The sequence below is a fragment of the Crocodylus porosus genome, unplaced genomic scaffold (genome assembly GCF_001723895.1).
Source record: "Crocodylus porosus isolate Cpor-Errol unplaced genomic scaffold, CroPor_comp1, whole genome shotgun sequence".
Classification (NCBI taxonomy): Eukaryota; Metazoa; Chordata; order Crocodylia; family Crocodylidae; genus Crocodylus; species Crocodylus porosus.
Window position 1 is genome coordinate 9,493,636 of NW_017728942.1, and position 27,302 is coordinate 9,520,937.

The window sequence follows — 27,302 nt, forward strand, 5'->3', positions numbered from 1 at the left end:
GCAGCCGGCGGCCGGGCCGGAGCCGGGGCCTGGGCCGGGGCCAGGGCCAGGCGGCCGGACGAGGTGCTTCGGGGGCCGGCCTGGGCCGAGCAGCCGTAACCCCGCGCTGTCCCGTACAGGTGAGGGGGCTGGGCCCAGTCTTGCTGCTGGTGCTGGTGCTGGTGCTAGTGCTGGTCCCGGTCCCGATCCTGGTCCTGGTCCTGGTCCCGGTGTTGATCTTGGTGCTGGTGGGATGCCTCCCGGATGCTGGGCCCCAGGGGATGCCCTGGCGCGTGGCTGCCCTCGGGCGGGCTGGGGCAAGCGGGGAAGGAGGCCGCCCCATGCCCCTGTCCCCCTTGTCGCCCACAGGGAAGAGGGACTCCTGAAGGGGTGCGATGAGCAGATGGGATCTTGAGTCCAGGGGAGGGCGATGAAAACAGTTCAAAGGGAACGGGACTTGTGAGGAGAGGATGAGGGCCCTGGGTTTATTCAGTCTGCAGAAGAGAAGACCGAGGGTGGATTGACTAGCAGCCTTCACCTCCCTGCAGGGGGGCTGCAGAGAGGACGGAGCTGGGCTGCTCTCAGGGGGGCAGATGACAGGACAAGGAGCAATGGGCTCAAGCTGCAGCAAGGGAAGTTGAGGTTGGATGTTAGGAAACACTCGCAAGGAGGGCAGTAAAGCAGTGGAACAGGTTATCCGGAGAGGTGGTGGAGTCTCCATCCTTGGAGGTGTTTAAGATCTGGGTAGATAAAGTCTTGTCTGGGATGATGTAGTTGGGGCTGGCCCTGCTTTGAGCAGGGGGTTGGACTAGACGTGACCCCTGAGATCCCTTCCAGCCCTCATTTTCCATCATGTTATGATCCTGCCTCTGGCAGAGGCTTGGCTGAGATCATAGAAAGACAGGAAGTGGGTCTGGAAGGGACATCCTGCCTGAGGTAGGATCAGCCCCGCCCAAACCATCCCAGACAAATCATCATTTAAACCCTACATAAGACTACTGTGAACCCTGATGCCAACGTATCTAAGACCTAAACCGGATGCAGTAAAGCAGGGGAACTGTGGCAGTCAACATCCTGCTTCTTTGAAACACGTCAGTATATCAATATATGCTCATGAGATTCTTGGGAGGGGGTCATGCCCCGTGCTACAGAGCAAGGCAAACTCTTCTTCCCTTGGTACCAGTTTGACTGTGGGGTCAAATTCCTTCCACCCCAGATGTGGTGTTGGTTTGACTCTCGACAGCTTCAGCTTGATGCCACATCAGATGTTCATTGTCCTGCTGTCACCCTCTTTAAAAGATAATTATACCTCTTTTGCCATGTTTTTTTTTGCTTGTAGACAAAGGAAGTGTGGATATGTGAGTAAAATGGTAGACATGCGGTCTTCAAGGCTGCTGGCCTTGTGGTTTGTGGAATGATAACTTCTCAGTAAATATATGGAGCTTGCATGACTCCCTGGTTTGGAAGTGTCTGCTTGGTGCGTAAAAGTTTGTGTCATACTCAAGGAATTGATTGGCTGAACATCAGCGTTGCTGTCAAAAAGCAGCTGGAGTGTTTTGACCAAGCTGTTTTGGAGGTTTACTCATAATCCTGTAGCCACTATGGTGAAAGTGCAAGGAGCCTAACTCTCACCATAATTAGACTTTTGCCAGTTCCACATCGGCTTTCCTGAAGGTGACTGACCTCTGTCTGTATAAAATTGGAAACTGTTCGTGTGACCGTGGTAGCAGTTTTGCATTTTCTCTACGTGTATCTTAAAGCAGGGGGTGGCCAACTCATGGCACGAGTAACATAGCAGATTGGGGATGGCATGGGGAACAGCAGCAGACTGGGTAGAAGGAAAGGATAGGCGTGGCACTTGAAGAGTGCATGGGACCCAACTTGTGGTACGCATATCAAAAGGGCTGGCCTCCACTTGTCTTAGAGCATGGTCATCCTATTTCTGACCGTTCAAAAAGGAAATGGCTTGTGAAGGAAATGCATGGTGAAGTTGACTGGTTTTATTGCAGTGAGTGGATCCTATGACCGAATAGTATTTGTATGGAGAACAGACTGTAGGGACTAGATGAGTTGGAAAAAATGGCTTGGTCATGAAGATGTGAGCCAAGGGCCAGGGTCTTCAGTTGTAAACCTCATTCTGCCTGACTTCAGCCAGGGTAGTTCACTGTGAACTGTCTATACTTGCCTACCTGCAATGCAGGTTGTGACTTTTATAGCACCTTAAATTTGCTGTTTTCCTGCAAGTCATAAGTGCCCCAGTGCATTTCTTGGAGACATCCTTCATCTGCATTGTCTGAATAGGACTTAGAAGATTGTTCTATGTATGGCTCCTCTATATCACCAGCTAAATACAGTGCCGTGGGGAACAGACCCAACTTTCTTTTCTCATTTTCCTCCTGATTCAAGCGTCCCTGCCAAGTCCTAGCACTGAGTGGGAGAAGACCAGTGAAGTGAAGTGTGTAGAGCAGGGGAATGGACTTTCTCTTGCCTTAACCAGTGCAGGGGTGTGCTAAGGGGATTTATTTCAGGCTGCTGGCATGGATCTGAAGTTGGCTCCTCATTCCCAGTGCAACCTGGTCGGGGGACAAGACCCTGCCTTAGTAGGACGTTAGATTTCATAGACCTTAGGGCTGGAAGGGACCTCGGGAGATCGAGTCCAGCCCCGTGCCCCAAGGGCAGGAAGTCAGCTGGGGTCATAGGATCCCAGCAAGATAAGCATCCAATTTACTCTTGAGGGTGCTTGAACCACCTCCGCTGGCAGACTTGGTCTGAAACTGTTACGAAAGTTTTGGTTGTTGAAACTGAAACTTTATTGCATGTCAAACCATTTTGGGGGAAGGTTTCTCATGTCTTGAATGGATTTTGTGGTGATCGGTTGGGAAGACCCACCCAGAATAACTTAGTAATTAGGACACGTTTCTGATATGGGAGAAGCAGGCTTAATTCTCTGTTCTCCCTCACTCAAATGCAGGTTTCCAGCATCACATGTGAGCAGCCTAACCCCTGGGCTCCTAGTTATTCTGCGGTGGCCTCTGAGAAAATATTGAGACATACCCATTGCATTCCACTGGGTACCTGAGAAGCTGTTGAGATCTCTTGCCCAGCAGCCTTTAAGAGTGGAGTCCACTTTTCTGTCCATCTTTTGGATGAAAGCCTGCGCTAGTGGTTGTGGCATATTCCACTTGCATGTATCCCACATAACTTGCATAGAGACCATCCCAATTTGTTTTCTTTTGCTTGCATTTTAACAAACATTGGTTAAATGCATCGCCTTGTTGGATCCTCTGCTTACTTTGTAATTTCATTGCACTCAGGGTACCTGCATGTTAACAATAACTATTTGTACTTCCTATAGCTGAACCACAGCAAGAAAGACGCTGAGAAGGGGCTACACTTAGAAACCTTGACAGTGGTTGGAGCTGGTCAGTTTTGGGGCTGCTGCCTTCTCTTATTTTTTTTAAGGCTTCAAGTAGCAGCCCCATAACTACCGGCTTCCATCACTTTCGAGATGCAAGGGGTCTTCGTGATATCTTTTATTGCACCAGTGGTATAACTCGGTGAGAAATTGGGCAAGCTTTTGGGCATAAAGCTACCGAGCGAAGGTTATGTTATGCCCAAAAGCTTGTTCAGTATCACCCCCAAATATACTATTGACCCAGTAAAAAGCATTACAAAGTACCCTTGGCTCTTGTATGTTTTCTGAGTACAGGCATTAATGCTGGGAGGGTAAAGTCCTGTCACTTTTTATGGTGCTGTTGACTATAGAAACTGACCTGCCAGGCTGCCATGGTTAAAGCTAGTCACCTAGCTTGGGGGTTGAACTTTGCCCTTGGCCACTTTTGCCTTTTGTTTCATGCAAGCTTTTTGTCTTTGACCATAATCTAGTCATACACATAGATTTTGTGTGTAGCAGATTACATATAAAATCTACATCTGCCCACATGGATACAGCAAGTTATGTAAGAAAAACAAGTCCCTCATTGGAGAAACAGTGAAGTTAATCAGACAGTGGATTAGTTATAACTTAAAAGATTTAAAAGCTGCTTTTAACCTGATTAATAGCTCAAAAATCCAATACATTTTGAATTTGAGATAGGACACCTGAAATCTTTTACTTCATTGAGCATTAATTACAAGGTAACCTAGTAGTGCCTACAGTTTTATATGGAGAAAGTCTGTCCTTAGGGAGCTGCCCTTTAGCTCAGAGCAGAACAGCCGATTTTACTTTATTTCATAGATATGATTGATATATTGATATAATATTAACACATGGTAGATGACAAGTGAAAGCTTTTTAAAAACAGGAAATTCATTCAATACAGTTGGAGGACAAACAGCATTTTGCAAATGGTGAAATAAAAACAATGGCTAGTTCTGAATGAGGATGAAAAGCAGGCAGTTCTGCAGAGAAATAAATAACTTCTGCTTTCAACAGTAATAATGTGTAGCAGCAATTTTGTACTTACTTCTTCCTGAATTATGTTGACATAGCTGATGGCCAGACATCAGCCTTTGGCCTTGCACTGTTTTGCTGTAGGACTGCATGTCATTGTTTGTAATTCATAGGGAAGGTGCTCCAATAAATTTATGTGGTAGCGATGATATAAATTAAAACCTTAAAGGAATTTTTATTAAGGAAAAACAATTTACAGGCTAGAAATTGGATGGACTTTCTCCAAATGAGAATGTCTGTGTGTGTGCTTTTCAAAGGAGGGTAGAGGGCATGGTGCTTAGCACTTCTAGAATCACTTGCATCTTAAAAGTGCTGTACAAACCTCGACTCACAAGGGAATTAGGAAGAGTTAAGAGTGGCTGCTGTCTCCATGCATAGATATAACAGTTGTCTGCACTGTGTCAAAGGTACACAGTGAGCAAGCGGCTGAGACATGATTAAAACTGTATGGACTGCATACAGAATTCCTTTCCAGATGTATATCTTGATATAAAAAGTGTAAGTTAGCAGAAAGTGCATGGAGCAATTTTTCCTGACTCTTGCAAATTGCCAGCTGAACGGTCCAGTCCTGCCTAATGCTGAGATTGAAGTATGTTTCATATTATATATTCTGACCATTGCACTTTTTCTTTAATTTAAAGGGAAACTGAGGTTTTAAAAGGCAGCTTTTATGTTTAAAAAAATCAAGTTCCATATAAGAGACCCTTGAAATTGTCTTCCCAGTACTTCTTAATTGAACTTTTATGAGTGTTTCTGCTTCTTGGCTGCTTTCCTTGGTACCATTTGGCCAGTTGCATGCAATTTTGCTGTACCTTGGATGTTGTTTAAGGCCCGTCCAAGTGATGGGAGTAGATTGGTTTGAGGGTACATCTATCATCATCAGCAATGGTTTGGACCCATCTTGGGTGACGTCTGTAGTTTTATTGTAAGTATACCTGTTAATACAAAACTCCGGAAGAGCATGCCTGTAGATCCCCCTGCAAGCTGTGGCTTAGTGACTGCATGTCCGGTGTATGAAGTGGGACTACATTAAGTCCTGCTGAATGCACAAAGTACGAAAAACACTCTCTTTTCCCATTTCATGTAATATTAATCGTGGGTATTTTTTTGTAAAGAAAAACAATATCCTGTTCTTCAGATTGTTGAGTGACTTGCCCCTTCCCATGTCCCTCCCACAATTAACTCTAACTTTTGAGCTTCACACTTCAAGTTTCTTACTGCAGTGTTACAGTCTGTATCTTGTGCACCACCGAGCATGATATCAGCATTTGAACAATAATTTGATTTAAAACGCATTAACGCTGTTCTTTCTCCCCTCTTTATAGAATCATGGCAAGTCCAAGAACAAGGAAAGTTCTGAAGGAAGTCAGGGCACAGGATGAAAATAATGTAAGATGTTCTTTGAATTTTGCTGGAAGTAGTTAATTATGCAGTGATCGCTGTCTCGGTGTACTCCAGAGAGCTGACTTCAGCTGCTAGAGCTATTGTGTTCATGGCGGTAGTGTAGCTTGCAAAGATTAAGTGACAAACTTGGGCATCTATTTAAGTGTTTCATTAAATCATATTATAATACAAGATTGATAAATGTGCATTGGGCATAAGTCCTTTGAGAGGTTTTGGTTATACAGTAAAACATGAGTGATGATTACTTAGCCTAACACACGCAGAGAATTTTTTGTGGTATTTTTGGCATGCTTAAAGTATTTGGGGTTTTCGGTGTAAATAAAACTTATCTTGTCAGTACACAGGGTCCCGAATCTGTGAGGCTTTGGCCAGCAAAGGGAATCTGTGATTCAAAACTCTCATGATTCACGCCAACGTGACCCGATTTCTAATTATGTCCAAAAATTCTTGTTTCTAGAGTCTGAAGTTCTGCTGTATGGCTTTGAATTGAGAGAGATTTCCAGAAGGGCCATTGTTTAGTGTTTTGGTCTTACTGGAAACTTCTTCTTTGCATCATTAAGTTGGTTCTATTTTTTTATTTTATTTTTATTTTTTGAAGATAGAACCAGGGAACTTTTTGCATTTTGGCACCCATCTTGCTGGGGTCATCTGATCCCAGCAGTCTTTCCTGCCCAAGTGCAGTGGGTCCTTTCCAGCCCCTAACAACTATGAAACTATGGCATTGCTCTGGGTGTCTCTGAAAAACTTCCTATATACATTGGCAATAAAACCATACTTTCTACAAGTAAGTTTGTGGCTGGTTGTCGGACAGTCAACTCTCAAGACTTCAGAAGTGCTCCAAACACTTAAGACGGAGCATGGAGATTCAATAAAACTAAACTTAGTTTAGTTAAACCTGTATGGTTATCTTTTTATGTGTGTTGTTCATTATTTTTTTCCTCCTTCATTTATAATGAAGATGTCTTTCACAGTATAGCAAACGAAAGCACAGTTGAGCTTTGTATTGTTTTAGTCTGAGTTGGGGAAGTTAACAAAAATTGTTCTTCCTGTAAAATACAAACCCTGTAGGTGTTTTCTATGTGGATATTTAATGGAGCTAAAATATATTCAGTTGTCTTGAAACACTGAGAACTCTTAGCTCAGATATTTTTTTGCTCTGGGTAAACTGAGTGGTTTTTTTTAGCTGTAATCTGAAAGCTTATTCAAAGGGAACAATGACAGAATTAAGTATAGTTTGCTTCCTTTTTCAGATCTGTTTTGAGTGTGGTGCATTTAACCCCCAGTGGGTGAGCGTGACCTATGGGATATGGATCTGTCTGGAGTGCTCAGGAAAACACAGAGGCTTGGGAGTTCATCTCAGGTGAGTCTTTGGTACGGACACAGAATAGAGCACTTGTGGCTTTTTTGTTTTTGTTTTTTTGTTTTTTTATTTTTTTATTTTTTTTTCTGGAGAGAGGGTGGGGGGGAAATTGGAAGTCATACTACAGCCAGTGCATTTGTGTAGTGCTATAAGCATACACAATATATTATTGGACCTCTTCTAAAGTTTATTAGAAGTTCTTGCCTTATGCAGGCAATTCTTTGCATTCTTCTAACATGCAGTAAGCTCAAGAGTCTTGGAATAAGATGTAGTACGTGCCCTGGAGGTTTAGGATTTATACTGAAAGGGCAAACTGGGTAAATTGTTCAGGTAGGAAAAGGAAATGAAGAGTTCAGAAGTGAGACCACCAACAAGAAAGACCTGCAGGAGTAGTTTTTAAAGGATGACTAAAAGTTGAGTGGGGAGTAAAGATTGTACTAATGAATAACATGAAGGAACTTTTCTGAGCTCTGTGTGGAATACTAAAAGAGAGGGAGGTAGGAGGGAGGGTAAGAAGAAGGAGAAAAAATAGAAGGAAATGAGGTGGAGTCAAATTTTCTTGGACCTTGGTGAGCATGTGATCTCATATACTCTTTGACTGAGCTTTAACACATTCACAATAGGACTGTCTGTAGCTTTTCCTTTTGGATTAATGAGCAGCAGCAAGAATTTATGGCCCAAAGTAAAGCTGAGGGGAAACTAACCCAGTCATAAATGCCATGAAATGAGGTCACGTGAGATTTTACAATGTAGACTGCTTAAAACGGGTACTGGGTGTTCCCCCTAAATGGGACTGATGGGAATGAGAGTTAGAGGTGTTAAGAATTAGCTAAGCAGCATTATGAACAAAAAGGAGTGTAGGAAAGTCTAGTCTTTTCACAGCTTGGGAAGAATTTGGGAAACACTGTCAAGTGATGGCACAGGCCCTTCCTAATGTTGGTTTGAGAAGCCAACCTATTGTTTCAGGTTTTTAGACTCTGTGCCCTTTTATGTATGACCTATGATGGGTATATGTGGGTTGTTTGACTCCTTCCTATGCTGCATGGAGGAAGATCACTACAGTAAAACAGTTTGGAGAACTGCTCTATTGATACAGTCTGTTGCTGAAGCGCATCTGCCATGTGTGGCTTTTCTAAAGGCTTAACTTCTGGCGTAGCTACCAATAGGGTATTCTAATGGTGTCATTTTATGTTCTAATCTTATGGCTGAAGTTTATAAAATGTGAGGCATTTCTTATTCTGGTCTCCAGTTTTGTGCGCTCAGTCACCATGGACAAATGGAAGGATATTGAGCTGGAAAAGATGAAGGTTGGTGGCAATAGCAAGTTTCGAGAGTTCCTGGAGTCTCAGGATGACTATGATCCCTGCTGGTCGATGCAAGAGAAATACAACAGCAAAGCTGCAGCTCTTTTTAGAGATAAGGTAAATCTATATGCACAGTTTGTGCATTCCTAACCCTTCCTATTTGAGGATCTTGGAACAGTTCAAAATAGTTGCAAATAACTTTGGGACTTCTCTTAGAAAGCCTGCTGCAATTCCTGAGAGAGTCTAGGCTCAGACTTCCTATACCTAAATCTTCAAATGGCTTTTTATTTACCTTTCTTTGTTTTGTTTGGCTAAATTGGGCCAGATTGTTGCTGGTGTAATTTGTTGTAGTTCAGCTGATATCACTGGAGCTATGCAGTGATATACCAGCTGAGGATCCACCTGGTACCTTGGAAGTATTGTTTTATGCAAAAGAGCCAAATTGTTAGCAGATTTCTTTGCTGTCTACAGAACGGTACAGTCATCTGTCACAAAAGCATAAAAAGTAGTAAAATCCATTCCTCTGATGGAAGTATCATTCTTGTAGGCCTGCCAGTCCCAAAAGTAAAATAAAAGTCATGATCTCCAAATGCATTTGAAGCTGCACTGGGTTGAACGTTTGAAGCTTATTTGAAAAGTAGCACCTTACCTGTCCTTATTTTTTTTTTCTGCTCCCTGTAGGTGGCTACTTTAGCTGAGGGCAAAGACTGGTCTCTTGAAACTTCTTCTGCCCAAAACTGGGCTCCTCCTCAACCCAAGATGTCTCTGACTTCAAGTCATCGGTATGTTTTTCTGGTTAGCAGTTATGATGGCAGTAGCCTGAAGCAATGGAAGTTGAATCTCCCCTGTTTTCTGCTGGCAAGTCTTTGATTTCACCAGCAGCACTGCTGCTAATTTAAGAAATATTAAGTTAGCAAGACTTGCATTGCTGTAATCAGTCACTCTCACTTCCTTCTTATTCTCACATCTTCACAGTGCATTCTAGCCTAGTAGTAGGGGGCCTGGATTTCAGTAAGAAGGTACCTGTACCAGTGATGTTATTAAGATCATACAGACCATTTGAAAACTTATCAGTGACTCTTCTTAAACCATATTTTCCTTTTAGAGGTGATAGCCACCTGGGTTCTGAATTCTTTCACTGTAATACCTTGTTAGTTTAAACAGCCAGAAAAGGTCAGAAAACTTGCTTAGAAAAAACGGATTGCATGCATATGCTCCTTGGATGTTTCACCCTATTGGGTTTCTAGTGATGATAGATAGGCCCCTGGTTTTCATTGGATTCTTGAGAATATAGTAGAGGCAGCTGACAGCTATTTCTGCAGATTGCCTGATGGTTATTTGTCATAAAGAACCTGGATGTCTCTATGAGCAGCTAGAGAAAAGAAGACCAAATAATATATGACTGGCAGTCCTTCATGGACTACCATCAAGTAAGCACTTGTTGCAATGTGGCAAGAAGCACCTGAAAGGCCAGTGTTTTGGGGACTGTTATGATTGTTCTGAGGGCCAAAGCAACTGGTGCCCTGAATTTCTGCATCTGATATTGTCACCCCAATGGATATATAATTTTGCGAACTACAGCAGTGTGCCAAATGAGGTAGTGGCTTATGGTTCATTCCATTTCAATTTTTAAATTCTATTTTCACAGTTCTACTGGCCAGTCCCAGAATGCAACCGCCTCTTCTGACAAAGCCTTTGAAGATTGGTTAAATGATGATGTTGGTTCCTATCAAGGGTAAAGTCATTTGACTCTCAAGTAATATATTTTAAACCAGATACTTTTATATAACCCCTTTTGTGTCCTGTCCTTTGTGTATAAACTAAGCTAGAGCATTATTACAGTTAATCCATTTTGTCATATCTGAGTTGGTCGCCTTCTTACTAGAGATCACATATTAACACTTTTCTTTAGAGGGGATTAGAAAGAGGATGGAAATGGCCTTTTTAACGGCTATCAAGGACATGTTTGTGCACTGAGGCTTGAGAGTTAAATATAGACAGTGGGCTTTGTGGGGATTATTCCTTTTTTGCCATAGTAGCCTCTTGATCTATAAAGTTGTAGAGTTCACAGTGGGCTGGAATATGAGCATGCTACGTGGAACGTGGATGTTTTATAAGGCTAGAGTTGGGTTCTTCAGATTTTATGTACCACTAGCTCTGTTAAGAGTTTCTTAAGATTTGTGATCCAACTGACCTATTATACCTCTGGTGAAGATTTATTAAGGCAATATAGCTTTCAAGGAGGCTCTTTCCTGTGGCGGACTTTCAGTAACGTCACATAATTGTGTAGTGGTGGTGCTACATGTTAAGATTAAAGTGCATTAGAGCCCATATGGGCAGTGCATCTGCCTAGTCCAGTTCTTATAGGTGTATGAAAATGGTTAAAAACAAACAAATGAAACAAGAGCCTCTTTATATCTTATTTTGTATGTTTAATACATTTTAATGAATGCACACTCACACTGTTTACAGATCTCATCTGCTTTTTTTTCTTTGTGTGGTAGAGGCCAAGAGAATCGTTATGTGGGTTTTGGGAACACAGTCACCCCTCCAAAAAAGGATGATGACTTCCTCAATAATGCCATGTCCTCACTGTACTCGGTAAGGAGATGCTTTCTTTGAGGTCACTGTGACTTGTAACCGCATATTCTTCTGTCTGTATCCAGATTATGGGAATATAAATAATGAAGGGGAGAACTTGCATCTCTGCATTGCATGCTTCCCACTATAATTAACACATGGGGAATATTGCTTATTTCTGCTACTGCCACATAAGACTCACCTCAAAGTAATCTACTCAGATCTGACTGTCGCACTTGGCAATGTTAGTTGAAAGGAAGGAGACAGTACTAATGGATGCCATTATATATTCACTTTGAGGTTCTTTGCTGACAGCCATTACTCATTATGTGATCTCATTGAAGCTAGTGGTAAAATGCCCTCTTGTGACCACACACAATCTCTGCAGGTTAAATGGTTTTTAATAGAAGTAAAGTTTATTACCTTCATGAATTATCACCTTGTTGGGGAAGAGAGCTTTCCTTTTAGCGGGTGTTAAAAACGAATATGCAGAGGAGGCTTTTTCCCTGTCGTTGCACATCAAGAGGACCATTTGCTGTCATTGATGATAAGCCATTCAGCCTGTTCCATAAAAAAAAAAAAAAGCCAGAATTTTCAATTTGAGCCTATATTTAACATCACACTCTCCAGAAACTATCACCTTTCTATTGTCATGTCATTGGCATCTATGTCATTATGTTTACCTGCAAGAAATAAAGACAAGCCAAGACTGCTAATTAGGAGGCTTCAGTGGTGTGGGTCAGTTAAAGAATATAGTTTTAAAAAGACTTTTTAAAGAAAAGTCTCTTCATCTCCATAAGTAAACTAGTACAATTAAGTGGGCAGGGTAGCAAGGAAGACATTCTGATCTTTTTGTATAAGCAGCCTTCACACAAGGATATATATAAGCCATTATGCCCCTGGAACATCAGTGCTCTAAAAATACTATCCCAGCAGTCTTTTTCTGCCCAAGTGCAGGGAGGCTGGACCTGATAATCTGTAAGGTCCCTTCCAGCCCCTAACAACTGTGAAACTATATGGGAGGATGGTAGCAGTACACTTTGTTAACATACTTTGAATTTGGCATTGAAGTGGTTAAATAGTGCTGCTGCTGCTGCATAACTTGACAATTTTATGTGAAGGTGACCTGCAAAGGAAAAGAAACTGGCAAAGCCCCTTGTTTCTTTATAATGTTTATAAAGAAGGCCCAGAAGAATGTTAAAGACATTTTTTCTGGGAGTTTTTACATTAGAAATTCAGGTCTTGCCTGCCTTGTTTTTCTTGGAAGACTCTGGATGACTGGGTAACTAATGGGAACTGAAAGCTGAACAATTGAGAGGAAGAGTGTTTATAATGTGTCCTCTTCTCCTCCTTTTTGCTTAGCTCCTTATTAGATGTGACACAAAATTGGAAAGAAAAATGTTTTTTTGCAGATTCAGTACCCTATTACTTTAATTAAGGTCTGATAGAGTGAATAATTGAGTTTCTGGATCCTCCAAGAAAACCTCTAAGAAAAAAGGCAACAAACAAAGGCTTGTGTTTCTGGGGCTAAAAAGGAGGGGAAAAAGTTATTTCAGGCTTTCTCATAAACAGGCAGATAAAATCAATAACTTATTTGTATTTGCCTCTTATGAGCCTTTCGGTCTTTTTTGTTCAGATGTATAGCTCTTGGCTTTAGCTTTTTGTAGGCTTATGTCAGAGTACACTCTGCCTTTTCTTTTTTCACTCATAATACACAAAGTAGCCTGGAAGATGCCTGTATTTATCTGGGCTGTACTACCATTTTGTAGCCTCTTGCTATTATTGTGAAAATATATTTTGTTTCTACAGAGATCTTCATAAATTTTCATTATATTAACTCATGCAGCTCAGGGCTGCTTAGCCTGCAGTAGTCATAATTGTGATTTGTGCAGAAATCCAAAAGAAAACAAGGGAAATTCATCATCACAGTATTTTTGCTGTTCAGTAGGACTTTGCTACAAACCTGCTACAAATCAGTAGGCATTCCCCAGAGCTACAGGACATGATATACTATTTAATATATTGCATTAATTTAACTAAGCAGTAATAGAACAAAACTTGTTGTTTTTTTTTTTTTTTTTTTTTTAGGGATGGAGTAGCTTTACAACTGGAGCAAGCAAGATTGCCACAGCAGCTAAAGAGGGTGTAAGTACATACAAACATTTACTTCTATCTGATTTTTTGCAGGGTAAAAGGGGTTCTGTTAACTTGATTAGGCCTCTTATGGATTTATCTTTATATAATTAAAGGAAGATTAAGAGAGTCTCCATCCCCAACCTCTCTTCTCCCCCCATCCCCTCTTTCCCCTGCCTCCCCCTTCTTCTGTCTTGTTCTTTCTTTTTCATCAGTTAGGGCTTGTAATAGTTTTCCTTCAAGATCATGGGGAAGAACCAGTGGATATTTTTAGTATTTTTTCATATTTCAGCATTACTAATGAAGAAGAACAGTGAAATGTTCTTAGAAATTGTGGACTGACAGACAGGTGGCTTGGAGCTAAAAATATCATAAGACATTTGCTCTATCCTGGGGAATCTCTTCCCCTCCTTGATGTGCCCAAGTAATTCTCACTAATGCTAAGGATTAACTCTGGCACTCTGCTTCTTGTTGACCTTGCACGCAGCTGCCTGAATTAAAGGGTGGAGCCCTTGTCATTCTGTATTTCTTCAAGTCCACCTTTCAGACCTTGTAGCCTCATCTCCTCTTGCCTACTACAGGAGGCACTGAAGAGGGGTCTAAATGCTTATCTTTTATTTGGTACTTCATGAACCCTGGGACTTCTATATTCCCACTTTACACCTGAGTGCCTCAACTTTTCAAAATTGTTAAGTGGTCATTGAATGGCTACCACTGTCAGAGGGAGGAGTTTTCAGTCCCATTTACAACTGAAGAATGGGCAAAGTGGATTGTCCTTAAAAATGTGGAGATAATGTTATGGGAGACGAGGTGTGAAATGCTGGCTGTAATGAAGTCAATAGTAAAATTTCGCATTGATTTCAAGTGGGGCCAGGATTTTACCCAGCATGTCTTAATATGCCTGTTGATTAGGACTAATTTTAAATGATTGATATTTTTGCTTCCATTTTACAGGCGACCAGATTTGGATCTCAAGCAAGTCAAAAGGTGATTGTAACATGTAACTCTGTGTCGTGATTACAGTTAATGGGCTTTATTTGTAATCTCCATGAATTCTCCCTAGATCGTTAGTACAAGATGTCTTGGATCTGGTTCCTATGAAACCACAGTGTGTATCCTCAGTGCAACCATTTTATTTTTTTATTTATTTATTTTTTATCTGAATAATCATTCCAGGATCTTGCCTGGATTTGGGGAAGAAACACTTAGGTACTAGGTTCGGCTCATACAAGGGTGGTGATGATGCTATCATATTTTCACATCGAGAAGGCAAATGATCCATGGTGCATATAAACAACAGATGTACTCAACTGTCACTGAAGTTAAACAGCTACATGAATTAGTGGCTTTCCTCCATAAAATGTGCCTGTGACATAAAAACAATGGGACTTCTCTGAAGTAGTATGCTTCTCTATGTAGACATTTTAATAGAATGCACATGCTCGTTCCATTGAATGAACCAGAAAAGGTAAACTGTTCAAATGTAATTGTTGAATTATCTGCTTGCACATAAGCAGGTTAGCAATTCCAAATATACAGATGTTCTCGTTTAATTCAAAGATTAAGGCGGAGATTGTCAGATCGGAGTGGCACGCAGCCCTGACAAAAAGCATGAGCTGTTTGCTTTAGAAGAGTTTTGAAAAATTCAAGAGAGAGAGTAAAAATCCCTGAAAGGAAGCTGAGATTATCTACCAAAGCCTGAATGTTACATTTAGTATGACAGAGAAGTGATGTATATATTTTAATGTATGATACAGGAGAGATTTGCTTATGAACTGTGGTTGCATGTAGGACATTAGCCTAAAATGCACAGAATCCTCCCATTCATATTGGGGCTAGGGACACCAGGAGGCAGCTTGGTGTTCAAAAGGGAGTTGTAGACACTAGGATGTCACTGTTACACATTACAGAAATTATACATGTATTGAAGGATTAAGAAAAATGTCACTTGGCAGGACTTCAAGGCTGTTAACTAATACCCAGGTTGAAAATGCTTGCTTGGCTTGAATGCAGGAATTTTAATGTAATACTGGTCTCCTTCTACCAAACCATCCAGCAGAAATTGAGTTTCCCTTCAGAAATTTTTTTTTACATAAGTCTATTAGTACTAGCGTGCTATTTTTAAATATCCCATGAAAATGTAGAAGTTAATCAGATCTACTGACAAGTTTCTTATAAGCATTGTCCTCCAGTGTCTGAGCCACTTATCGGTAGCTCAATTCACTAATTAGAAACTGGATCTTTTACTTTGCAATACAAATTTACCACCTGCATGTCAGCTTGGATGTGATGCGTTTTGTGATCATTTAGTGTCCATTGGCCAAACAAATTTCGACTTGGTTTTTGGCTTGTCAGTAGAGGCTGGAGTTGGTTAAGGATCATGCTACTTAACTTGCCTGAAAAAATGCTTCTGATTTTTTGCTAAAAGCTGCTTCTTCTACCTTCCTTGCTCTCTTTCTCTTGTGCTGTCTGGGTAAAGTTTTGGGGCTACAAGCAGCAGCCAGAGCCGGTAAAGCCCTCACATATATTGTCGTGCATGGGCGCTTTGTCACTGTTTGTGCTGAATATGTGCATTTGCTCTTGAGCTATCTTTTTATTTTCATTTTGTTTAAATCAAGTCTTTTTTTTTTTTTAAAAAAAAGAAAAAAAAAAACCCTAAAAGTGATGTGCATTTTACTGCAATGTCTTTTTTTTAAATAAATTGGGTTAATTAAGAAAAGGATGAGTATGCAGCCCTGGATGTGTTAGAAAACCTTCTGTACTCCAGGCCATGCTTTCTGTAAGCGCTGGTTGTCAGGGGCTCCATTTGCATGTTTTATTCAGGAATGATATATACACAGAATTAGGCTGGAGTGTCATTTGAAGACTGAACACAATAAGAAATGCCCCATGGAAGGCCTCATTAGTAGGAACCTAGGGTGTGCTGTGTTGAATTGCACTGCTTTTAAAGCGCGATTATAAAGTTTGGTATCCTGTCTCCTACTCAGTGTTTCAAAAGATGACAAATCCCCACCCATTCTCCCTTTTCAGTATCCATCAGCTAAATTGTGCAGTTCTGCCTACAGAAGTTAGGTAAGACTTCCTTGCTGATACGTGCAGTGTTTCAAGCATTGTGTGACATCCTTTAGTTGCTAATCCTGGCTAGTTATCTCTTTCTATGACAAGACATTGAAGTAAGCGAAGACAAGGTCCAGGTTAATAAGCTCCAACCCGCCCCTTTAAAAAGCCCATGCAATTTTTTAGGGATTTTTTTGCATTGAATATTTTCCCCCCAAAAATTCTTTATAAAGAGAAGTGGTGGCAGCCTAGGACATGAGTCACATTTCAGAAACGAATCATCGATATAGAAGATGTCATCCAAAAGGGAAAACCAGTGTTGTTGGGGTGGGGAAAAAAAACAGTATTTCAGAGTGAGGAAAGGAATGAGGTTTTTATAGTTTCAAGTCATGGTGTCCTTTTAATATTATTCTTCTGCTAGACTCATGTTGCAACTTCCTCGCTCTAAATCCCTGGATTTACATTAGTTTAAACATCCTCTCTAAAACAGAGCAGCCTTATGCTTCTACCCTAGATTTAACTTTTATTATTTTCCTGGAATGCTTGCATGCCTTAGCAAACACCTGAAGCCAGACACAAGTATAATCATCCTCTGACAGGTTTGACTCCAGTATGTTGCTTGGAAGTGGAATTGGTTATTAAGATTATTAACAGTTAATGTTACCTGTGTCACAGGAAGGACTATTTCCTTGTGAAAGAATGACCATCCTTTCCTGCTGAAAAGGCCTACCATTTGCAGGAACATAAGAGTCGAGTACCGTTTTTCTCCCACTACGCGTGAAGGCTCAGGACTTAGCAATGGGGCTGTCCTCTGGGCTGTTGCTGGTTGAGAGGTGGTGCTTGCTTCTGTCGCTTGATCAAAGACGGACCTTTCTTGAGCTCTGGGAGCTTTTACAGCCTTACTGTCTTGCATATCTGGGGTTTATTATTTTTTTGGGGTGGGGTTTATTTCCTATGACATTTTTTGTAGCATTGCATTTTGTGTGCTTTCAGCTCACTCTGTTGCTTGTCTGAGGCAAAGCTTAAGGCTTTTCTGTCCTTGTTGAGATTTTTGCAGGCTAGTTTCTCGGAGAATGTTGGCTGTATTTTATGAAAGAAAGTATAACTGACTTTGTTTTTTGTTTTGCTTTTAAATAGGCGTCAGAGTTAGGTCAGACATTAAATGAAAATGTTCTCAAACCTGCACAAGAAAAGGTAACTTTGGAAACTAGTCAATAATGCAGTGTGATTACGTGACCTAGGAAGTGATTCTGTTTCCTCCTGCCACATGGATAGGTTGTCAGCACATCATTTATTATTGATACACTGGCATAGCAACAAAGGGAAAACTTCAAATACTTCGGTATTAATAATATTACCAAAGAAATGTTTGCATTTCCGCCCCTGCACAAGAAAAAAATCAGGGCAAATACTTCGTCGCGGGGGGGTGGGGGCTGGACCTGATGCTCTTGTAAGGTCCCTTCCAGCCCCTAACATCTATGAATCTCTGTATAAGCAATTCAGGGAAATACCCATTTGCTGTTGCTTTTATTCTTCTCCCCCCCCCTATGAAATGTCCTGTTCTTGCCATCTTCCTTCCAGGTATGGAGAGCCCTATGGTGTTCCTTAACGGTCTGGAAAGGTTAATGATAGCTAGTGTTTTAATTAATGAATATTACCCTTGTGAGGGCTCTCTTTCTTAATGCTCACCTTTTTTACTGCCAGCTCTTTCGCCATTCAAATAAGCACCTTTGAACCCTACCAGAGCACCCACATTTACATAAGGATCAGCGTAAATCAGTGATAATACACTTTCAGGCTGATTGAAGACAGCTGTTAATAGAAACCAAAGTAAAAATTACAAGAGGGTATTAATTTTTTAGATACTCTGTCACTAGCCTATTGAGACATTTTATTTGGAAAGCATTACCAGTTGGTGTCACTATTGAATTTATGCTATACTGTTTCTAGGAAGTCAGAATATCAACTTAAATGATCAAAAGCAAGAGGTGTGTGTGGGGTGGGGGGGAATCTGTCTTCTCCCATGTCTAGCTATTTGCTCTTTAGACAAAGTGATATGGGTGAATCCAAGTGAATCCTGAGCAGTAACTGGCAAATAAAATAGAATAAGCAGCCAGCAAATGGTGGTGGCAGGTTCTTTTTTCCTATTTAAGTCATAGTTTATGGTGTGTCAAATGTTGTCGTCTTCCTTGTTCCTTCTTTACATTTTGTTTAAATCTTTTTTATCCCCTTTTGACATGCATTTATCCTGTACTCTTAAATATTTCTAAGCAGTTCTAAAACATTAATAATTTAGATCGTAACTGTTTCAGAAAGACACCTAATTACCTACAAATCCTTGTTTTGGTAAAAAAGAAGGAAATAGTAATTTTTGTTTCTGGGGGTGGGGTGGCGGCGGGGGGGAGGGGGAGTATATCATTAGCCCTGTAGGATGTGGGTTCATGTCTAATGAAAAGTGTAGTGTCACTCAAGAGAGTCATTACTCTTTTATCACACGTTCATCCAGTTGACTTGCCTTTAGTGGAGTTTTGAATCACGGAAGAGCATTTTAATGAGTTTTCCACTCTGTTATCCTGGATCTTTCTTTTTTAGAATAGAATCTGAGATAAATTTATCGTCTAATCACAATTTTTGTTTTGCCAGACATGGTAGATTGTTTACAGATACAATTATTCTAGTTGTACAATGCAGCCAATGTACTGTGTTATCTTAGGGTGCTTTGCCCATAGTTCTGCATCTTCCTGTAACTTAATATCCTCCGTATTTTGGAGGGTTACTCTGCTGAGCAGTGTTGCACACCAGGTAGGGTAAATAGTGCAAAACTTCCCCGGGTTAGAATTCTTTTCTGATTCTCGCTTTGCGAGTACCTAACTGACAGCAGGTAGCAGTGGCCTGGCTCCTATGCAACTGGCAAGTTACTTGTAGGCTTTTTTGTTGTTGTTTTCAGCTGGTGAAAAGCATTCCAGCGTGCTTCAAATGATCAAAAGGCAAAGGCTTCACAGTCCCTTCAAAGTTTCCAGAAGGCTTGTGCCATAGTGAAAAGATACCTGTTTTCAACCTTGTCTTTATAACTGCCTTCATTTCAGTCTCCCCAGAGTCGCGTTTTATTTTATTTTTAATAAAATGCGTTCTTTGTAAACTGTGATGTAGTAAGTTTGATTGGGATTTTTGGTTTTAATGATCAGGGTCCCTATAATAGTGCTCTTTCAAAAGTCAGTGGAAAGTTCCTACTAGCTTCAAAGGACTGCCCATACTCAAGAGTAGCCTTCATATTTTCTTTTCTTAATGTTGTCTAGCAAGTCAAATATATCGTGGCTTGGTTTTTACCTTGTGTCTCTCAGCCATTATCACAAATTGTCCTGTTTTTCAGCTGTTGATATCATTTTGTGTCACAACTAACTGCAGGCACTTTGATTCATCTAGGTGAAAGAGGGAAAACTTTTTGAGGAGGTCACCGTAGGGGTATCTCAGTTGGCTACCAAGGTATGAGAAGGCCTGCCTGACCACTGGGAGGCCAAATATTAAGCCAGTCTCGATATTCTTCCTCAAGCCCAGGTCATAGAGAGAAGGAGCAGATGTTTTACAAATGGTTTCTCCTTTCCTCTGTTTATCTATATTTATACAAGCAAATCTGGATAAAAGATGCTCATGCCATTTTTAGTGTGACCACTTGATGCAGAGGTGAGTGTGCATAGCTGCAGGCACATTAATTAGAGCTTAGCAGCATCCTCATAATGATTACACTGAGTGTGTGACACAGGCTCATAATCAAATTGGCAAACAAAATTCTGGCAGTAAATGTGGGCCAAAAGAATATGGAGACAGCTTACATGGAGTATCTGCAATTCATGTTATTAATGTGTGTCCTTTTTTCCCCCCATCTCTTCCTATTTTGCTGCCATTGCTTGGTTATGGGGTAAGTGCTCCTACAGCTGCTGGTTACAAGAGGCTTGGAGAATGTTACAACTAATTCAGTAACTTGAATAGCCCTTTTTGATAGTGATGTTCCTTCTGCCATGAGCAGTTGAAGTCAGCTTTGGAAGCCATTTCCCATGTCAGCTTACTGCCAGGAGCTTTTCCTGCTTGAAAGGAAGGGAAGGGCTAAGTTTTTATTTTTATTTTATTTTTTTTAAGCTAAAAAAAGTGAATTTATCCCTTATCTGTTTTGCTTAAGGCCTAACAACTTTGTCCCCTTGAGACTCTACACGTCTATGCGAATGTGAGAATAGTTCCCATTCGTGGTGCCATTTCATGGCTTGCGATCCTGATCTTAGCACAACAGAAGACGATTCCCTCAACAGCAGTGTGCAGGAAAATCAACTTTTGGCCTGTCCATGGGAGCTGTAAATTGAAATGACTTTATGAAACCTGTTAATATTCACATTAGTAATCTGAGCAAAGTTGGACCATGCATCAGATGTGCTTGGTTACATGGTTTTGCTGCATTAGGAGTTGCTCTGGATTTGTATCAGTATAGCTGAAATTGGAATCTGCACCCTGGTTTGAAGAGCTACACTGCAGTCCGAATGACATAAGTGACCAAAACCAGGTCCTGTTGCTACTCTTGATTTAGAAGTTACTTCACATGAACCACAGACACATTCTTGAACAGTATTAAGCTCCATTTGGATTGAATAGTTTTAACTGGGACTCCGTAACTTAAGGATTTTGAGTTAAATCCCCTTTGAATAAACTGCCACAGGCAGTTCCTTTTCCTTTTTATTATACCATTTTTAACACATTTGGCCAAGTTCTGTGAAGCTGTCAACTTTGGTCTTTGCCGTAAATGGACTCCGTAATATGTAGCTAGCTGCCCTGCTAGTGACCAACAGTGAGCATTTTCCTTTTCTGGCCAGACAGTTTAGGCACAAACTTGGTCTTATGAAGTTGGCGTCCAGGGCTAAGCAGTATGGGCATTATCTTTGCAGCATGCCCTGAAAATGCAGTGGTTTTAAGCACAAGATGTACTTCTCACTAAAAATAAATCCAGTTTTAATTGTCAGTTAAAACTATTGTTGCACTCCAAAGTAGATGACTGGAATCGTGTGAGGCCACTTTCAATGCATCATCTTCATATGAATGAGGAGAACATTTTGCTATGCTTTGTGGATTTTGGTAGAAATCTTTCTTATAACAAAAGTATCATCTTAGTCCAAATGAACGAGGCAAAGCACCGAGTGTGAAATAACCACTGCTTCCTTTCTAGGTTCAGGGAGCTGGTAGTAAAGGATGGCGAGATGTCACCACTTTCTTTTCTGGCAAACCAGATGATCATTCTGAAAGGTATGGCCTTTGCCTTCTCAATGTCTTTTTAAAAAAAATCAGAACATTTTTCATAGTCCCTAACTTAAATTTCTTCTGCTGCAGTTTGAGGCCATTGCCCCTAGTCCTGTCTCCTACAGCCACAGAGAGAACGTTCTTCCTCTTAACAGTCTTCAAATATGGGAAGGGAGATTATAATCAAATCCCCTCTCAGTCTTCTGTTCCTCAGACTTAATACTTTCAGCCTTTCCTTATAAAATATGCTTCCCAGGCCATTATTATTATTTTGGTGGTCTCTTTCCAGTCTATCCACATCTTTCATGATGCAGTTTTTCTTTCATAATGTAACTGGTCATCACCTTAGGGTGTTATACAAAGACTAAAATAGCTTATGACTTATTTTTTAATTTGTACTGAATGCATTGAATTTAATATTTATAAGACTATGAATTACAGCTTAAATCTGACTTCAGAAAAAATACTTCCAGCTCTTCTGCCTTTTTTCTCATTTTCATCTTCAAATTGGTTTGAGCAATGGGCAGCAGCATCATTGTTTTCTCTGTTCATACTGGCTAATGTCAGAGCGCTGTAAATGCAAGAGGACCACTAATGCTAATGTAAATGCAAGAGGACCACTGTTTTCAGCAGATGCACCTCATTTTTAACATGGTTGCATTGTAGGAGCTGGAGTTGGATAGTTTACTCTTAAGCAGAGGAATCAGTTGAGTCATTTGAAATGAATGGAACCAAATCTAATTATTTTTTCCTCTTCTTTTTTTTCCCTTTTTCCCTTAAAAGACCAGCTGAGAGAGACAGTTATCAGAACAGTGGAGGAGAGGGCTACCAGAACAATAGTGTAGATCAAAGCTTCTGGGAAACATTTGGCAACTCAGATCCACCCAAGGCTCATAAATCTCCAAGCAGTGACAGCTGGACATACGTGGACAATTCCACCGAGAAGAAGAGCTCTGATAGCTGGGATGTCTGGGGTTCAGGGACAGTTTCCAACAACAAGAACAGTAACAGCGACAGCTGGGAGAACTGGGAGACCAACTGGGAAACTGCAGGAGGGGAGAGCAAGTCCAAAAAAACCCCGAAGAAAACAAAAAAGGTGTCCTCAGGCACCGAGGATGGGTGGGATAACCAGAACTGGTAGGACTCTAGCTTTATGCCACATGGCTAAGGAGGGAGGCTGTGCTGGTTGATGGGAGGAAAAAAAAACAAACCACACACACATAACTGGATTAACATGGTTTTCTCTATTGATCTGTTCCCTTGTGCTTCCCCGTCATTCTCCTTTCTTCTATTCCAGTTTAGAAAAAAAATAGTGTCTGATTCTTGTGTTCATATGAAGATATGGAGCTCCCAATGTCAAGGATGTCAGTAGATCTGTTCTCTTCACTCTGGTGCTGTTGGAGCTGGGTATGCCAGCCTACTTAAATTAAAATCAGAGGAACAAATCAGTGCAAGCACGTTTTCTTGGCTCGGTATTTGCATGTGTAGTTTCATGGAGCTGCCCATCCAGCCTTCGTAACTTCAGAGAGCATCTGGGGTGGAGAAGACAGGGAAAGGAGAGGAGCTATCTTCCACTGATGTCCAACATTCATAAAAGTGAACTGCAGTTGCATAAGTGCCAGTTGAAATGCCTTTCTGGATTGCTGGGACTGCATTCAACCTGGCAATTCAAAATGGCCATTAAAACACTTTTTATTGAGCGTGTTTTTAAACTTTACAAGGTTTGAGAACTTTTTAAAACTTTTTTTTCCTTGGAGAGAATTCATAGATGAGAAAAATCTAGGGCTAGATAATTATTTGTATGTAACCCACCATTTTGTCAGCCTGACTATATAGGGGTATTCAAAGTGGCACTACTTACACTCTTGCCTTTGTGCTTAGGCATTTACACAGTGCAGAATGCATGCAGGTGTGAAATGCACGGTTATGGCGTATATTCCTTTTAATTTAACTATGATGAAGGGGCCTTCCTGTGCCTCTCTAGCTTTCTTCCTTAATTTCACCTGCAACATTTGCTAAAATGAAACCCTTTTCCCTTCTGCATGGCACGGGACTGCCAATGCAGCAGGGAAACTGGAGAAATCCTGGAACAGTAGCACAAAATGGGTGGAAGATGTGAGAACACAATGTAACTATAAAGCCGGAGACAACCCACTTTCACAATAGATTTAGCAATGAAATTTTAGTTCAGTTTGTTAAACTTAGATAAATTTTATAATTGTTCTGTCGCTTCTCCCTACCATTTCCTGGTACCTTTTCTTTCTATTTGTGTTTCTTTTAAGAGATACTATTTCAAAGAGGCTGTTGGAGCCCTACTTATGTCAGCATTACAGAATGGAGCAGGATATGAATGCTGGAGTCAGGTGTCAACTTCAACTGTTTTAGCTGTTTTGCATGATCTATGAACATAAACTTTTGCATAGGGAAAACGGAAATAGAAGAATTCAGATCTTATTTCCCTTAACAGCAAAGGTGCCTTATGTTGAGTATTTCCATATTCCCGATCGCTCTACTTTTTTATTGTTAATGTGCTGTAATGTTATACAATGTGACTAAATATTTTGAAGCCACTTGAAAACTTTGCATCATGGTGCCAATTGGTAATGTCTACTTCAAATGATAGCATGAAATTCTTGATCTGAACAACTGTGAAACCTTGAGAGTGCGTCCGAGAAAATATATTGACTGTACGACAGATGACACTCATGGTGTGATGAGTTTTTTTGCTCTCAAATATTGCAGTGTTTCAGTTTTCACCATGGAGAAGGTTCAAGTGGATGTGGGCTATAAATGAGGTGTCTTTACCAGACCTCTCTGCCCTCCACACCCTCTCCCGAATCATGTTTTATCCAAAAAGTATTACCGGCTTCTTGGTTTGTAGTCTAGGTAGCAACATCTGTATTTACACTCTAGGGAAGTGTAAGTCTTACAGGCTTTCTTAGCTGTATAGTCTTTCAGCTGTTTTCTGGCCCCTGCTTTTAAACTGCTGTCCTGACCTTTACCTCATTGGCTTTTTCTCATCTGTAGTGCCCTTTCAGTGATATGGGGAGAGACATGTGTCCTCTTGGAGAACCTTATGCAGTGAAGGTCATTATCCAGAGGGTGCTTGTGCCAGGTTAGTGTAAGGCCCCATCAGTCCCACTGAGGAAGTATCATTGGCACAGTGACCCTCTTAACGGGGGAAATCTAAGGCCTCTGATACCTCTTGCAGAACCATTGTCAAGAACACTCACAGCCTGACTCTTTATAATAAAAAGGTGACTTTTTATTCAAATTTGTCCTGTTCCAGAGATACCGTTGTCTTGGCTTGATTGCATGTTAAACACGTAACAATTTTTGTATTTTAATGCATACTCTCCTATGACCTGCTGCTCTTGTCACTTGTCTGCTGCCCAGTTTGAACCTGTAATGCATGTTCTTTGGAGGCCATGCCATGTAATTCATGTGAAGTGGTATTGCCCAGTCCTTGACTACCATTTAATCTTTGTGAAGTATTGCAGTAGTAGTGACAAGCAAAATGCATATGTTCGGCTGGGTTGCCTGACTGCTGAAACTGTCTGTCTAAAGTGATGAGAAGCTGATTCGGCTTCCTGCGTGCATTTGGATTGTTGTCAGTTTTGTCAACCTCCCCAAATATAAGGGGTTTTTCCCCCTCCTTTCTTCCCCCCTAATAAGATGGGCTTTTATTTCATTCTGTATGATCCGTAATAATTCACTACGTGTGCATGCATCCTCATACACCTTCATTTCATCCTTTGCCTAAATTAAGGGGCTGTTTATATCACACTTGCAACTGTTTGGCACAGCCTAGTTTTTCAGGCTGCACTTTAAATTAGAAACCATACATGCCTGATTGGGTAGACCTTTGTGAAAACGATGTTCTTTCAGTACAGAAGAAAATGAAGGAACATTTTTTTTTGCCTGTAAAGAAATCTTACACTGTTGTGGAGGCCTAAAAGTATCCTAGGACCATAGCTTGAGGATGGTAAAAAGCAGCACTGTACTGGGAGATACAGATGCAAAAGTAAAACTAGGCCTTCTGCTAGGTTCAGGTGTAAATGCAGTTCCATTTTTCTAGAACTGCTCAAATAAAAATGATTTTATTTTGGCCCATCTGTACCCAGAGTCTAGCATGAAGGTGAGGGATGGGGGAAACAGGACATATTTTCTTCTTTGATCTTTTTGTTTTCTTGGGTTCTAGTTTCTTGGATAGGAGTTGGCTAAGAGAGCATCATCACTGGGAACACCGATCAGTTTTCAGATTAAATGAAATGGGAAGGTCAGGGTAGGGCGTGGAAGTAGTAACGAGCCCTCTCAGTTGTCACCCTTAACCATTCTTGTCCCAGGCCCCAGGAACTGAATTGCTGAGCTTTCTCATTCATAGATGTGCCCCAGTATTGAATTTGGGATGCACTGGCAGGGTGGGCGAACCTGTATCATTGGTGCATGCTATACCTGTATTGCGGTTAAACGAGACTTTGGTTTCTAGGGCTCTCACTTCTACACCTTTTCTTTCACTAACACTGTGGGGGGAGGGAGGGAAAGCCACTGTAAAGACACTGGAGAAGGAGGGGACAAAGGAGATAGAAATCAGAGATGTCTTCTATTTGATATTGCATTATCCAGTTTAATCTTCCCTGTGACTTGGTCTCCATTTCATTGAAACTGATGGCTTCCTCATTGGCAGGCTGAATTTCTAGAAGTAGCCTCGTGATTGGAGAGAAGATTTAGGACATTCAAGCTAAGTGCCATTTGCAAAAGAGCAAACCATGTTAGTTCTTGAGTGCTCCCAAACCGGAAACTGGACTTCCTCTTCCCAAGGGGTTAGGTTTTTAAAATGTTTCACTTTCTCTTAAATCAGTCCTGAGTTATTTTGAATGTCAAGAAATGCTTGGCCAACTCTTCCCTTATTCTAGAAATCTCAAGGATATTGCTGCTGCTTTTTTTTCCCACTCTGAACATTGTAACATTCCACAGGTTGATAATGTATTTATCGGTGTAAAAATCTGTGCAATAATTTAACAAGTGTAGGTGAAACCTCCTTTGTTGTCTAATGCAGGAAATTACTTAAAGATGCAGTGTCCCTTTCTGAGATTTAATTTAACAGTCAGTAGAAATATTACAAAATCCCTTTTGCCTTTTCATCATCCAATTTTAACATCCTTTTTTTCAAAGAGGGTTTGAGCAAAAGTCAAGAGGCAGACTCATGCTTCAGTTTTGGACTGAAATGTTCTAGAAAGACAACTTGTAGAGCTGCTTATTGTTTTCATGCCAGCAGAAATTTGGCAAATGAGGGGGACTGTATCTTTAATTTTCCTAATGTGTTTTATGTGAAGTTCACGGGAGTAGCAATTTCGGTGAACAGTATTCCTTGTTCTGTAGAGTGGTACTGGACTTGAACTGCAGTGTCATCTATTAAAAGAGCATTACAATAAAGCAAAGAGAAACCGATGAGTGTGGTGTCCAGCTCCTGAAGGGGCTGCATTCATTTTAAAAGAAGCTGCCATCTTTATGTGCCTTGAACTGGACTTCATTACAGTGAAATGTGGCTTAAGCAAACCCTTGTAGGATATCCCCAATTGCTGGTCTCATAAAAGTGAAGAAGGGTGTGACTCAGTTTAGTGAAACTGTGGAAGAAGTCTGGAAGCAGGAACTCAATCAATGCGGACAGCCTGATTTTTTTACAATGTTCACTCAGGCTGCCCATTGCCACAAATGAGTTTGAGTGATATGAGATAAGAAGGCAGCCAAGTGG

At 40.9% G+C, this 27,302-nt stretch overlaps 1 protein-coding gene across 6 annotated transcripts; it reads left to right on the forward strand.

Moving 5' to 3' along the window:
- On the forward strand, nucleotides 1-26,998 carry ARFGAP1 (ADP ribosylation factor GTPase activating protein 1). 6 transcript variants are annotated; one of them, XM_019548250.1, is made up of 14 exons: nucleotides 1-119; nucleotides 5,758-5,821; nucleotides 7,087-7,196; nucleotides 8,446-8,617; nucleotides 9,182-9,282; nucleotides 10,149-10,235; nucleotides 11,005-11,101; nucleotides 13,169-13,225; nucleotides 14,168-14,200; nucleotides 15,693-15,722; nucleotides 17,408-17,464; nucleotides 19,694-19,753; nucleotides 21,477-21,553; nucleotides 22,331-26,998. In XM_019548250.1, the coding sequence occupies exons 2-14, from the start codon at nucleotides 5,762-5,764 to the stop codon at nucleotides 22,686-22,688; spliced, it is 1,299 nt and encodes a 432-aa protein (XP_019403795.1). In that variant the 5' UTR covers nucleotides 1-119; nucleotides 5,758-5,761; the 3' UTR covers nucleotides 22,689-26,998. The 6 variants fall into 6 exon arrangements, with proteins under 6 accessions (XP_019403795.1, XP_019403797.1, XP_019403799.1 ...); XM_019548252.1 differs by lacking the exon at nucleotides 19,694-19,753 and having other exon boundaries at nucleotides 21,483-21,553; XM_019548251.1 differs by lacking the exon at nucleotides 15,693-15,722 and having other exon boundaries at nucleotides 3-119.
- Nucleotides 26,999-27,302: the final 304 nt, after the last annotated feature.